General features: G+C 39.3%; 1 protein-coding gene across 15 annotated transcripts in view; it reads right to left on the bottom strand.

The window, feature by feature from the left end:
• The window catches only part of NFIA (nuclear factor I A), a 402938-nt gene that overhangs the window by 138489 nt on the left and 251374 nt on the right, over positions 1-13075 (bottom strand). For all 15 annotated transcript variants that reach the window (XM_012160811.5, XM_060410138.1, XM_060410133.1 and 12 more), the window contains one exon: positions 4643-4717. In XM_012160811.5, coding sequence (XP_012016201.1) covers positions 4643-4717 — 75 coding nt within the window. The remainder of the gene's footprint in view (positions 1-4642; positions 4718-13075) is intronic.

Below are 13075 nucleotides of genomic sequence, written 5' to 3'. Positions count from 1 at the left end.
CAGGGAGGAAAAAGGTAGGGAAAGAATGAATGTATATTTACTTTTATACTACAGACTTGCTTTGCTGCTAAGAAAAACAGAACTATCCTTTTTTGCTTTTCACGGACTCCGGATGATGTAAAAAATTAAAAGTTAGGTACATAGCAGACAGGCTTCCCTTGTAGCTCAGATGGTATAGGATCTGCCTGCAATGCAGGAGACCTGGGTTTGATCCTTTGGTTGGCAAGATCCCCTGGAGAGGGAAATGGCTACCAGCTCCAGTATTCTTGCCTGGAGAATCCCATGGACAGAGGAGCCTGGTGGGCTACAGTCCGTGGGGTTGCAAAGAGTCAGACACGATTGAGCAACTAACACATACATAAACACACACACACACACACACACACACACACACACACACACGGAGGGGGTAAAGAAAGAGGGAAATTGCTGAGAGACAGCAGCAGGAGCCTCTGATTCTAACAGGTGTGTGCAAGTGAGAAGGATAATTAAATGTCGAGCAACCTTGTCACTTGACCCTCATCTCTGAATGTGCAAGGCTAAGCTGGCAACTCTTCCTTGAGTTTCTCTGCCACTGCCACCCTGTAGTAACATGATTATAATCAACAAACTTAGCACACGGTTATTTCAGTGAATCCTCATGAGGAAACACTGAAATAGCATCTCCCTCCTTTGTTAAGTTTAAAAGGAGGAAAACTAAGAACAGAAACTAACTGGAAACCTGGGGAATGTCAATATTTGTTTAGCAAATTTGAAAATTAAATTCAAAAGGTCCAGAAAGAGGAAAAATTTTCAAGCTAAGGCCACCATCAGTGTGAATGTTCTGGACCATGTATGTGGTGATGGGGGTCCTGGGTGGGGCTAGGACAGACAGAGGGAAGATAAGAACTGTGTAACACAGCAGAAGAAATTCTAAGACAGTGAGGACATTAGAAACGTTTACCTTTTACATCCAGGTAAAAGGCTAAACTATAGAATGAGTAAAGGGATCCCTGGTTGGGGAAGTGGGAAGCACAGGTGACTTGTAAAGAAGTGAGACTGTCCTGTAATAATGGATGCATTTGTCAAAACACATAGAATGCAAAACACAAAGAAAGAACCCTAATATAAACTACAAACTTGAGTTATAATAATATATCAGTATCAGCTCATCAATTAACATGAATGTACCACACTAACAAAAGATGTTAATAAGAGAGGAAATTGGGGAGGAAGCCATATTGAAATTCTTTATGATCTGTTAATGTAAAACAATAAACTTAAACTTCAAACCTGAAAACAAATCCAGGAAAAAACTGTAATTAAGTACTTTACTTGTTTTGGTCTACCCGAAAATCATTTTAATTTTTTAATGCACAAATTAATAACTGAAAAGTTTATCAACTCTAACAAGAAATCATAATTTAGTAAAAGTACAGAATCTTTGGATTGTTTGCTTCTATAATAGTTATAGGAGGGTGTGTGTTAGTCACTCAGTCGTGTCTGACTCTTTGTGACCCCACAGACTGTAGCCTACCAGGCTCCTCTGTCCATGGAATTTTCCAGGCAAGAATACTGGAGTGGGTTGCCATTCCCTTCTCCAGGGAATCTTCCCAACCCAGGGGTCTAACCTGGGTCTCCTGCATTGGCAGGTGGATTCTTTACCACTGAGCTATCAGGGAAGCCCTACAGTTGGTTACAGGAGAGGTCATGACCAAAATGTCTGCAGGCAGTTGAGCACAGCAAAATGAGAAGAGCAAGTTTCTGAACTTTGAGCATCACTGATTCCTTCATCTATAAAAAGGGACAATAACAGCAACCATGGGAGGACTGAATGATGTCTAGCACAAGGCGTGGTACTTAGTACTTGATAAACTCTAGCAACTATAATTTTTCATATTAGCTTAGCATCATGCTCCTTCCAGGACTAACATCATGCATGAAATCAACTTATGTGCCAGTTAGCTTATTTCTATCTCAGGGTTGCAAATGCACCCCAGCCCCACTTATCAGGAAAAAGTGTCCACTGCAGCGTTTAAATGGATGCTTAGCATCTCTACCGTGGGGAAGGGGGCAACACTGTAAGGAACGGTTAAGGATGTTGACACCATCATGAGACCTGAATGTTTAGTCTTTCAGAACGGTGTGTGGGTGAGGAAGCATGAGCCAGGGATCCTTCCCCCAGCAGCCAAGGCAATCTTGAGACACAGACCCTGACAAACCTGGATTATAGATCTGCGGGAGGGAGGGGGCTCTGCATGGCACTTTGGCCTAAAGCCACAGTTTCGCTGACACAGCCCAGTCCCACTCTTGCCAAACAGTTTCAGTCAGCATGAGGCCATGTGTGAGTGAATCCTAGAGCGATTACACAGCAGAGTGCAGAATCGAAAAGCATTTGGGAGCCGAAGGACGCTCAGGATACCAGGCATCAGCAACACGGCCCTCTACACAGGGACAGGAAACAAACCAGGTCCCTTTGCAGATTCAATGTGCGGTTCAACCATAGTCCCTGGCAATCCTGAAGGCAGATTGAGAATTTCCTTGGCAACCGTGTGGGGCAGACTGAATGCAAGTCCCGTCAAGATGGGCCCTGAGAAGCCTCGGGATGTAAGACCTTAAAGGACACAGAGAGCGTGGAAGAAGGCTGCGATTCTGAGGGTGGTGAGCAGTGTGGGCCTTGGCCTACAGAGGCCTAGGTTTTAGGACACTGACAGTGATGAAAATTTAAAAGGATGCACAGCAGCCAGGGTAGACTATAAAAGGTCTTGGGCATCAATCTTTAAAGGGTTTTCTTTGCTCATTAAAGCTAAGGTGATATCCTGTAAGGGATCTATGAATGAATATATGTCCCAGTAATGCCATTAAGACAGTTATACTCTTATACTCTATATTACTATTCAAATTATAAGAAAATAGTAGAATGATGATCACCTTTTAAAAATCTTAAAAAGTAAAAAATATACATATGAATGCATTACCATTTGTCAATGGCTAATCAGCTGTGCTGTGGCAGCAATATACCCTCCAAGTTAACAAGAAAATCTAGTCTCCAGCTCGCTGTTGGTACTCCTCGAACACTTCATAATATGGCAGCAACTTCTCCATGCCAGGTCATAAACTTGCTGCTCATAATGCTTCATTCTCTAGGTTTCCAACATCCCTACACCAGAATATTACAGCATCAGCAAGGACTCCTGGTGCTATAATTCCAACACTAACCATGGTTACCTTCTTGCTGTTTCCCTGTCTAGTCTCAGGCTGCAGATGTCTTCAAGTTCCTTTGGGTTAGTCTAAAAGTACAGATTCTAGCACTACACAGATTTGACCTTTTGCCTACTTGTTTGACTTTGGATAAATGACTTAACTAGATCCTTAATTTAACTCATGTGTAAAAATGAGAGTAATATCTTAACTGACATGTTTATTGCAAGGATTAATTTTACGTAACATACATGAAAAGCTATGCTTAGCAGACAGATTCTCTGTCCCTCTACCCCTGTATTCCCTGCCCATACCTTGGTATCCCACTTTCTGGACTTTTAAGAAATAAGAACAGACAGAACCTGAGCCTGTGAGAATCAGGATAGCTTGCCTTGCTTGATCTGACATCTTGTCATGAGACTGACTTGCTTACTCAGTCAAGCTTGCAAGACTGTAATACAGTGAATGGAAGGTATGAACTTGAAATAAAAATATTTATTTTTACTCCACCTCATTCCTCAAAGAATTTGATGCAGCTTGAAACCAACTTCAACAATGCAAATTTTATCTACAAATGATATTTCGAAGTAGAAAGGGGATTAAAAAATAAAATTTAAGTATTTGGTATCTTTTCCCTTGGTACTGGGACCTAGAATATCATAGTCAGTGTAGATATGTGTTCTTTTAATGTTAGCCAGAAACTTTTGTTTTATTTTAAACCATCAAGCACCACAGGCACAATGCCTAAGGCCTATATGATCTTTTTAAGACCTGCAAAGTTATCTGAAATATGATGAAAATTATTATTAGGTTTTTGAAGTATGTTGATGTATGATACTTTGTCAGTTTCAAGGGTACTGTAGGTATACTTTTAAATAAAAATAAAGAGAAGTCTTTGTGGAACGGCAATAGAGTGTGTATATGTGTGTCTGTGTGGCACGGTACAGGGAATCAGGGGGAATCCTATACCTTCTCCTCAGACTGTCTGGATTATATCATAGCCAAATACAATCAATAACCCTTTGATCAATGGGACAGGGTGGTGACAGGCACTTTTAATTCACTGTTGTTGGTGATTATTGACAAGCTGGTAATGATCACACTGCGGGGTGTCACTCACGCCAAGGGCATCAGCATCCTCTTAAAGGTCAAAACCAAATTCTTTTAAAATGCTGAATTTCTTAGAAATCCAGAAGCTTCAGAACTTCTTTAAACCAGGTTCACACTATAAGCTAGGGAACACCTGAGACACTCAGGATTTCAGTTCTTTCCTTATGTCTCACATTAAAATATTTAATTTTTCCTGACTTAAAGTCTTGGCTTTCAAACAAACTGCATGGCAAAATGCTTCCAATAGGTGCATGAAAAAGAGAGTCTGAAAGCGATTTATGTCTTCAGGAGGCAAAAGGTAAGCAAAAACCCAAGGCAAAACTGTACCAAATCAAGGCAAAATTATACTTACTCTGTGACACTCTTACTAGCTCAGTCACACTAAAAACACCTGATGTAACAAAACTGTCCTGGAAGCCCAAATGTCCTGGGGAGACAAAAACAAAAGAAACAAAAGCGTCATAAACAGAAGACATTTGACAAGAGAATTCCAAGTATTAGTTTCACTGTGATTAGAAAATGTGAAGTCTAATTTCATATTCTGTTCTAGTTAGAGTTATGTGGGAGGGTACAGTCATTTAGTTATGTAGATGGTTTTTTGGTTTGAATCTTTGAATCTAGGGGTTATGGAAAGCTATGACACAACAACTGGGTGATTTTTGAAATGGTTAAAAAAAGAGAGCTCAACAGGAAATCTGAAACAAAAGACGATTTAAATAAATGGTTACCTTGGCTGACCTCTGAGACCTTCACAACTGGGATGAAAACACCCTACCTAAGAATCAGCTAGGATAGCTAAATTCCATAACAGTTTTTAAACATTATTCTCTAAAGAAACATCTGATCGGGATTAGCTATCCATTCATTCAAACCAAACAAGATTTAAAGATGTTCCCTTCACTTCAAGAGGCACCACAGTGTAATTCTTTAAAAAGCCAGCCTGCAAAGAACAAGCCCCAAACCTTGAACCATAAACACAAATTCTTTTGAGCACAAATAAAACTTTCTAAAAAGGTAATCAACAGTTCAAAATGACTTAATCTCTGAATTTTGCATCTGCTTTATTTTTGCTGGATATAATTAATTTCCCTTAAGATATCTGATATTACATCTAATTATCCACTGCTTATTTATTTTTATGGTATATTCAAGAACATATTTATAAATGGCAAGAAATATATAATTTCTGCATGTTATTTCCCTCTCTGCCTCTAAAGTTTTCTGATTGTGACTATCACTGTAGATAGAATCTAGTTGAGAGATCTGTCTATAGAACTAGTGTTAATCTCCTGTTTGAAAAATAGGGTCAAAGAGAAGTAGTTGGAGGAAGGGATTTTTTTTTTTTAAGTAACTAGTCTTTGAAATAAGAAACACACCTTTAAGAAACACAATGTTAGAAAATGAACTAGTCTGAATGTATAACAAATAATTCATAAATATGGTTTATGTTAGTGATAAAAGTTAGATTTTGTCCACTACTAAAAGGAAGCAAGCTTACCTGTCTATGCACCAGTAAATTTGTTAAATATCAGGCACATAAATGCATGCAAAAAGAAATCACCAAGTTTTGGAGAATTATAAAAGAACCTACAAATTATTCTTTTTCTTTTGGTTAAATTGGACTTTAGCATAAGAAAGATGTTTTGACTGAGAATTAAAAGACAATATTCAGTTCATTTTTACATCAAACACACAATCTATGGTACTTTAGATGAAGTGGCTCTAATTTTTAGAATATGCAATAATCATACTTTGCTTTTTAAAAATAAAATGGCACCATGTGTGGGGATGGATGTTAACTACACTTTATTGTGGTGGTAATTTCACACTATATCCATAAACTGAATCATTGTCTTGTACACTTGAAACTCACATAATGTTTATGCCATTTATATCAATTAAAAAGAGAAACACATAATATATACCACCATTTTTTTTAAAAAAAGACAAAATTAATTTGAAGAAGTGACTAAGAAATTTCACTTCTTAAAACAAAAACCCACACCCAGGTAATTCAGTTGACATTTACTTGGTAGGTGCCTGAGATGTTGCTGTCTCTTGGGTTAAAAGAACTGAGAAGTAAAAATAAATAAATAAGTAAAACTCAAAGTCCTGGCAAAACAGAGCATAATATCTCTTTCTACCATGACAATGTGAACATCACATTTACCCCACAGCCCATAACAAAGGAAATCCAACCACAACCTGCATTAAGTTTGACTTAAGACCCATCTAACAATAGCAAGGAAATTCAGAGCTGAATGCGAAAATCTGGGTTGATCTCCAGCTCCTGCTCATCTCTGTCTGTGTCACTTGCTTGCGGGCTGATACTTGTTTCAGTTCCAACCTGTGAAATTCCTTATTTTAAGGACGACTTAACATGAATTTCTAAGCAGAGAGAATGTGAACATACTTTAATCCTGCCTCCAGAAAAAGCAACCAATGTATTTTGAAAACTTAGATTAGCGCAAGGCCTTTGGAGGGGGAAGCCCAAGTGTTCATCCACTCAAACCATCATCCTGCTCCTTTTCTTTTGTCCACCTCTTAAATGTTGGTGTTCTCCACCATTTGTGTTCATCTCTACTTATCACATATTCCCTGTGTTATTTTATTTCCATGCTACCAGCTACCAGGCTTGATTGTGATATGTGTGGAAACTAGAAAAATATTTGCTTAGTTCATCATTGTATTTAACACCTGGGACAAAGCAGTTAGTAAGTGCATATTTGTTGAATGAGTGCATGAATGAAGCTATAGGCCAGTAACTCTCAAATCTTTACCTTTTGTCAAGATCCCTCTCCTGGGTTCCAAAAACATAGATCAAAATATTTATTAGATATTTCTTTCCAGATGATAGCCTACAGGTATCCTTAGATCCAACATGTCCAAAGTCGAGTTCCTTTTCTTCTCTCCAAAAATCTGTTCTTACTCTGTGAATTCCCTACTTCAACAAGCCATCCACCGTTCATCTCATTTTCTATGTTTATGTCATCCTTGACTCTCACCTCTTGCAAACACCCACATGCAACGAATCCCCCCCTGAATCCACTCCATGCATATCTCCATCTCTCCCTCTTGACTGTGGCCCTGGCTCTTCCCACTTCTCACCAGCATGATGGGACAGCCTCCTACGGTCTATATCATCAGTCTTGGCTTCTCCTCTAGTCTGCTTCCCACACTGCAGCCAGAAATGTCTCTCTGACAGGCAAATCTGATGATTCATCCATTTATTCAACAAATACTTCTTGAGCACCTCCTCTGTGTCCCCTGTGTCAGACACTGGGCCAAGGGTTTAAGACACAGTCCCTACCTTCAGGAAATTTATAGTCTAGGATTAGATACAGCTGAAAATGAGTGCCAAAAATGGATGCTTTTGAACTATGGTGCTGGAGAAGACTCCTGAGAGTCCCCTGGACAGCAAGAAGATCACACCAGTCAATCCCAAAGAAAATCAACCCTGAATATTCATTGTAAGGACTGATGCTGAAGCTGAAGCTCCAATACTTTGGCCACCTGATGTGAAGAGCTGACTCATTGCTGGGAAAGACTGAGGGCAGGAGGAGAAGGGGGTGACAGAGAATGAGATGGCTGAGCAGCATCACATACTGAATGGACATGAGTTTGAGCAAACTCTAGGAGGTAGTGAAGGACAGAGAAGCCTGGCATGCTGCAGTCCCTGGGGTCGCAAAGAGTCGGACATGACTTAGCGACTGAACAACGACAACAAAGGGAATAAATAATATTAAGGACACAAATAGGAAAGAGCTTTAGAAACAGTGGGCAGGGAAGGCTTCTCTTTATGTACTTCAGACATGGTTGAGAATGAACAAACACAGCTCAAATTGGGCTCAATATGCTTTCTTTCCTTTTTTATAAAAATGTTGACAGAACTTCTTATTTCTGTCTCTTATTCTCTCTCATCTCTACCAGTGAAATCAAGCCAATATGCATCTGAAAAACTATTAAAATGAACCACCCAAACAGTCCCTCCAAACTAAACAGGACAAGGACAGGACAGACAAGCCATTTAGACAAAGCTTCCAATCAAGAAGGTGATAGCAGGTTCCCTGAGGAGAAGTGTCTGGGTTGCCCTATTGTTGTGATTATGGTTCATGTTTTGGGAGACCAAATAAAAACAGGATAAAGGACAGCATTATTCAATGGACATAAGGGGCTAAAAAAAGTCTAGTCCCACACTTAAGCTAGCATCTTGTATGATCCTGAAAGTCACTGTAAAAATAACAACTGGATCCTCCTCCCCTTCCAGCAACCTGCCTCCTAAAGTCTATTTTAGTGGAATGTCTGTAATTTAGAAGATGAAATATATGTCAGTGTACAAAACCCAGAAAAATAAAAAAGAAGTATTCACAAATCCTAAAGGAACCATCCCCTCACAGTATCATGAAATTGAGTCACGTTGCCTTGACTACTTCATGTTTATAATAAGTCCCCAAGGAAAGACCTGTGTAAACACTCCATGTATCTTTAAACGACTGTGAAACTGGTTTTGTTCCTTCACCAATTATTTGGAAACCCACTGATGAACTCTAGAAGACAACAACGAGAAGTGAAACCTGAGAAATGATGGAAAAAATGACACAGCTAACGAAGCAAACCTGAGCAGATTAACATTTTGTTCTTACTAACGCAAACCAAATCACAAAAATGACTTTCAGGGAAATAACACTAATCTGGGTGGTCTACTTTATTGCAAGATGAGAGCAAAATAGAAAAGACAACACAAAGGCAAATTTAAGTACTTAATTCTCAATTCAGATGTTAGCATTGAAAGATCTTCAGATGGGAAGCTGAGTAAACATTCCCCAAAGGTCCCAGGATTTACGTTTTGAGTAGGGCCTCTCAGAAATGAGTGCAGAACATATACTTTGGTTAAGTATGCCTTAGGTGAAAAGCCAGACTGCACACTGTTCTGACTCTCTTCAATTCTGAACTACGGTTCAGGAGCAACTGTATAGGAGATTGAAATAAGGACCAGATTCTTTTTCATTTTAGATAAAATGGCTAAAAAAGTTCAATGAATTCACAATTAGAGTACAGATTTCAATACCTTGGAGTCTGTCATACTCACAGTGGGGAGGGATTAGACTTTCTAGAGAGGCAGAAATACAAAAAGCTAAATTCTTTTATGGGTGGTTAGGAAAAGCAGCTTTCTTTACCTCGATAATATCAGTTATTATGGAAAATGCTATTAGAAGTCCCTTCATCTTACGAAGGAACTGAATATCTACCTCTTAAAGGAAAAAAGCTTGATTTGCAGAGCGGTTCAGAGGTCAGGGAAGAAATAAGTGGTAACAAATCATCCGAAGGGCTGGCCTTTAAAGAAAGTTGGAACATCCATGAAACAGAGGTGATGCATTTGAGGAGGAAAGTGTATACATGAGGTGGTATGTTTGCTTGTTCTGTTGAAAGAACAAAGGCAGGAAGCTGCAGTGGTTCAAAAGTAGAAGAATCTGCCTGCCAAGCAGGTTCCATCCCTGGGTTGGGAAGATCCCCTGGAGGAGGGCATGGCAACCCACTCCAGTATTCTGGCCTGGGAAATCCCATGGACAGAGGAGCCTGGTAGGCTACAATTCATGGGACTGCAAAGAGTTGGACACGACTTGGCAACTAAACAAGAGCAAAGGCTCTCAGCTCTAAATTATCAAATTTCATCTAGCCAATGGATGGAAGCACATTGCATACACGGGTCCTTCAAATGTACAGCCTGCTCTCCATATAAGGGGATGCAGAACCCACAGATACCAAAGGCCACCATGCCATTTTACACAAGGAACTTCAGCATCTGAGGATTCTGGTATCCCTGGGGGTCCTGGAAACAAGGCTCATGCATATGGAGGGATGACTGTAATCTTTATTCTCTCATGGTAAATATGGTTCCATCACTAGTAAGACAAGCCAATGGCCAGACCTTTTCATGCTTGAGTTCCTCAAAGGAAAAGAGTCCCTTGTGGTCAGGCCATTTCCATTCCACAAGTACTTGGGACTGTCTGTGCTGTACAGGTCTTGGACTAAATCCTGAAGACACTGCTCTCACAGAACTCACATTCTCCTGCTCCTGAGGAAAAGCTGACCTCATCAACTCTGTTCCTCCCTGGAATTTTCATTCCTGCTTCGGTGAACTCCCAGCTGGCTTCTGAGCCACCCAAGCGGAGGGCAAGTGGCTCCTTCCTCGTCTCCGTCCCCCACGGTTCAGTCCATGCTTATCAGCTGTGTTCAGTCAATCGTGTTGAGTAGAGCATCAGCTTGACCTGCCTGCTGTAGTAGGCTCCTTCTCTTTATCTGACAGTGATTTGTCTTCCTATCCTCCTTCAGCACCCCTACAACAAACCAGGCAAGAGCAGGCTATGTCTTCTGATCTGACTGCCCACAGAGCCCATCCCAATGCCTTTTCTAGGTGTGCAATAAATATTGATTCAGTGATTCAGATGAGCACCTTGAGACACCCTTATTTAGTAGCCCTCTAAAGCACTATGTAAATTACTTTAGTTTACCTCCAGTCACATGTTCCTTCTTTACTTGTCTGTTGGGATATCTTAGAAAACAGATTTTTTTGAGGGGGGTGTAAATTTGTCTACTGATCCATTAAACCCAAATTTAAAATTTTTGGTCTATGGACAAAGACAGAGCCCATGGGATGGCAAAGCAATAAGAAGCAGCTGGGATCCTGAATGATGGTGTAGAGTAGAACCTCCCTGCAAACTTAGCCTATCATCTGGAACAGTTACAAAAAGAAACCAAATTTTAATGTATTTTAACCACCTTATTTTTTTTGGTCTTCATTATAGTAGCCTAGTACTTAACTTAACCAACATAAGTGCCAGTCTTTCCCTTTAGAATCAAAAGTGCCACAAATTTGCAGTCCAGTCTGCAAACACATTTTGCTTCGCTAGCAGAATACTGAATTTTTTTTTTTTTTTGCACATGAAAGTTTTTAAACTGAGCATGAGCTTACAAATATACCACATTCCCCAGTACTCTTTATTGTATTTCATTTATTTAAATGCTCCGTAAGGCCCTTCTAGCCAAAGAAATTTGTGACGCCTGATACATATCTTCTCTTCATGTTTATCTACTAGCACAGTAGAGACAGAACACATGGTTGGTTCCTGTGTTTTGTCTGATAATAAAACCATCAGTGTTTCATGATTTCTTTGAGAATAAAGTTTAGATGTATTAGCTAGGTATTTAAAGCTCTTCAAGATCTGGTCTCTAATATATCTTCTCAGCATTTCAGGTAGTGGTTCCAACATCATCCAAATATTGGGTTGGTCAAAAAGTTTATTCAGGTTTTTCCATAAGATGTTAAAAAAATCCCAAACAAACTTTTTGGCCAACCCAATATATACTCTGTGTTGCAACCAAGATGTCCCACCTGTTGTTCTCCAAATACGGGTATGTTCCATCCTCCATGTCAGGGTTCATATCAGCACTTCCCAAACCCCGTTATGTAGAACGTGTGTGTGTGTGTGTGTGTGCGCGTGTGTGCGTGTGTATATGTGTGTGTGCACGTGCTAAGTTGCTTCAGTCGTGTCTAACTCTTTGCAACTCTATGGATTGTAGCCTGCAGACTCCTGTCTCCATGGAATTCTCCAGGCAAGAATACTGGAGAGGGTTGCCATGCCCTTCTCCAAAGGACCTTCCTGATAGTCACCTCCCCCCCCCCAACCCCAATGCTCCACCACAGATGAATTAAAAACAAAGATACAAGTACATATAAAATAAAGATTTCCATAGTAAAAATAGTTCAGGAAACACTATCACAATCACCCTTAAGAGAATGACAAGGAACGTTTACACATTAAAGCCTCTGAGAGTTTCTTACAAACTTTCTTAATATCATTTAACTCACAATTTCCTAAATAATTTGACAAGGACACCATTTGTTTTTGGCAAGTGTCCTTCCGTTCATACACTGTTCTGCTCCTTTTCCTATTTTCCTCCATTTGGTTTATGTACTAAAGTGCTGAGGGGAAAGTAGAATCCGAACTCTTTGAGCTAATTCATACCTTTAAAGCAAGGCTAAAGGATATTCCCAATCTTAACTTGCAATCACTTTAAAATATCCAGATTAGGCAAATGGATCAAGCCAGTAACAGGTATTGTAAAGATAAGTTACCTAGCTGAAAAATTCATAGATAACATACTTTAGACATATTAGCTTTAATTCTTCCTGTAACCCTGTGTAGTTGGCAATCTTCTGATTTTATAGAAAAGGAAGCTTAAGCTCATTGAGGTTAAGTGACTTGCCCAAGGTCACACACCTAGTGGCAGAATTCGGATTAGAACACAAGTTTGTTTAGTTCTCTTTATATAATGTATTTTATTGCATCTTAATCCAACAAATATAATACCAGAGACTTGACTATCCAATCTAACCCAAAGGCCTCATCACATCCTTCTACCAATTCCTGGAGTTAATAAGGGAAGAGCAGTATTTCATTAAATTAAATTTGATAGCTCAACTTAACTATAAAGAAGGTTTATGACTTTGAGTTACAAGTGATTAGGCATTTAATTAAAGGATTATGTCTAAAAGACATCAAAACATCTAAATAAAAAGTGGAAAAAGATTTTTACTTATTTGTACGTTTAGAAATATTGGATGCATAATATCATAGGATGAACTGGAAATGACGGGATCTTAAAGATCATTCAGTAGTGGAGTAATCATCATTGTGTCATAAAGAATTTTAGATAGTGAGCTTTGACTTTTAAAAAATAGTTAATTAGTATGTTTACCGTGCTGTAACTTCACTTAACTTTA

Source organism: Ovis aries, chromosome 1 (genome assembly GCF_016772045.2).
Source record: "Ovis aries strain OAR_USU_Benz2616 breed Rambouillet chromosome 1, ARS-UI_Ramb_v3.0, whole genome shotgun sequence".
In the NCBI taxonomy this organism is placed as follows: Eukaryota; Metazoa; Chordata; class Mammalia; order Artiodactyla; family Bovidae; genus Ovis; species Ovis aries.
This window is presented reverse-complemented; position numbering and strand designations above follow the sequence as displayed.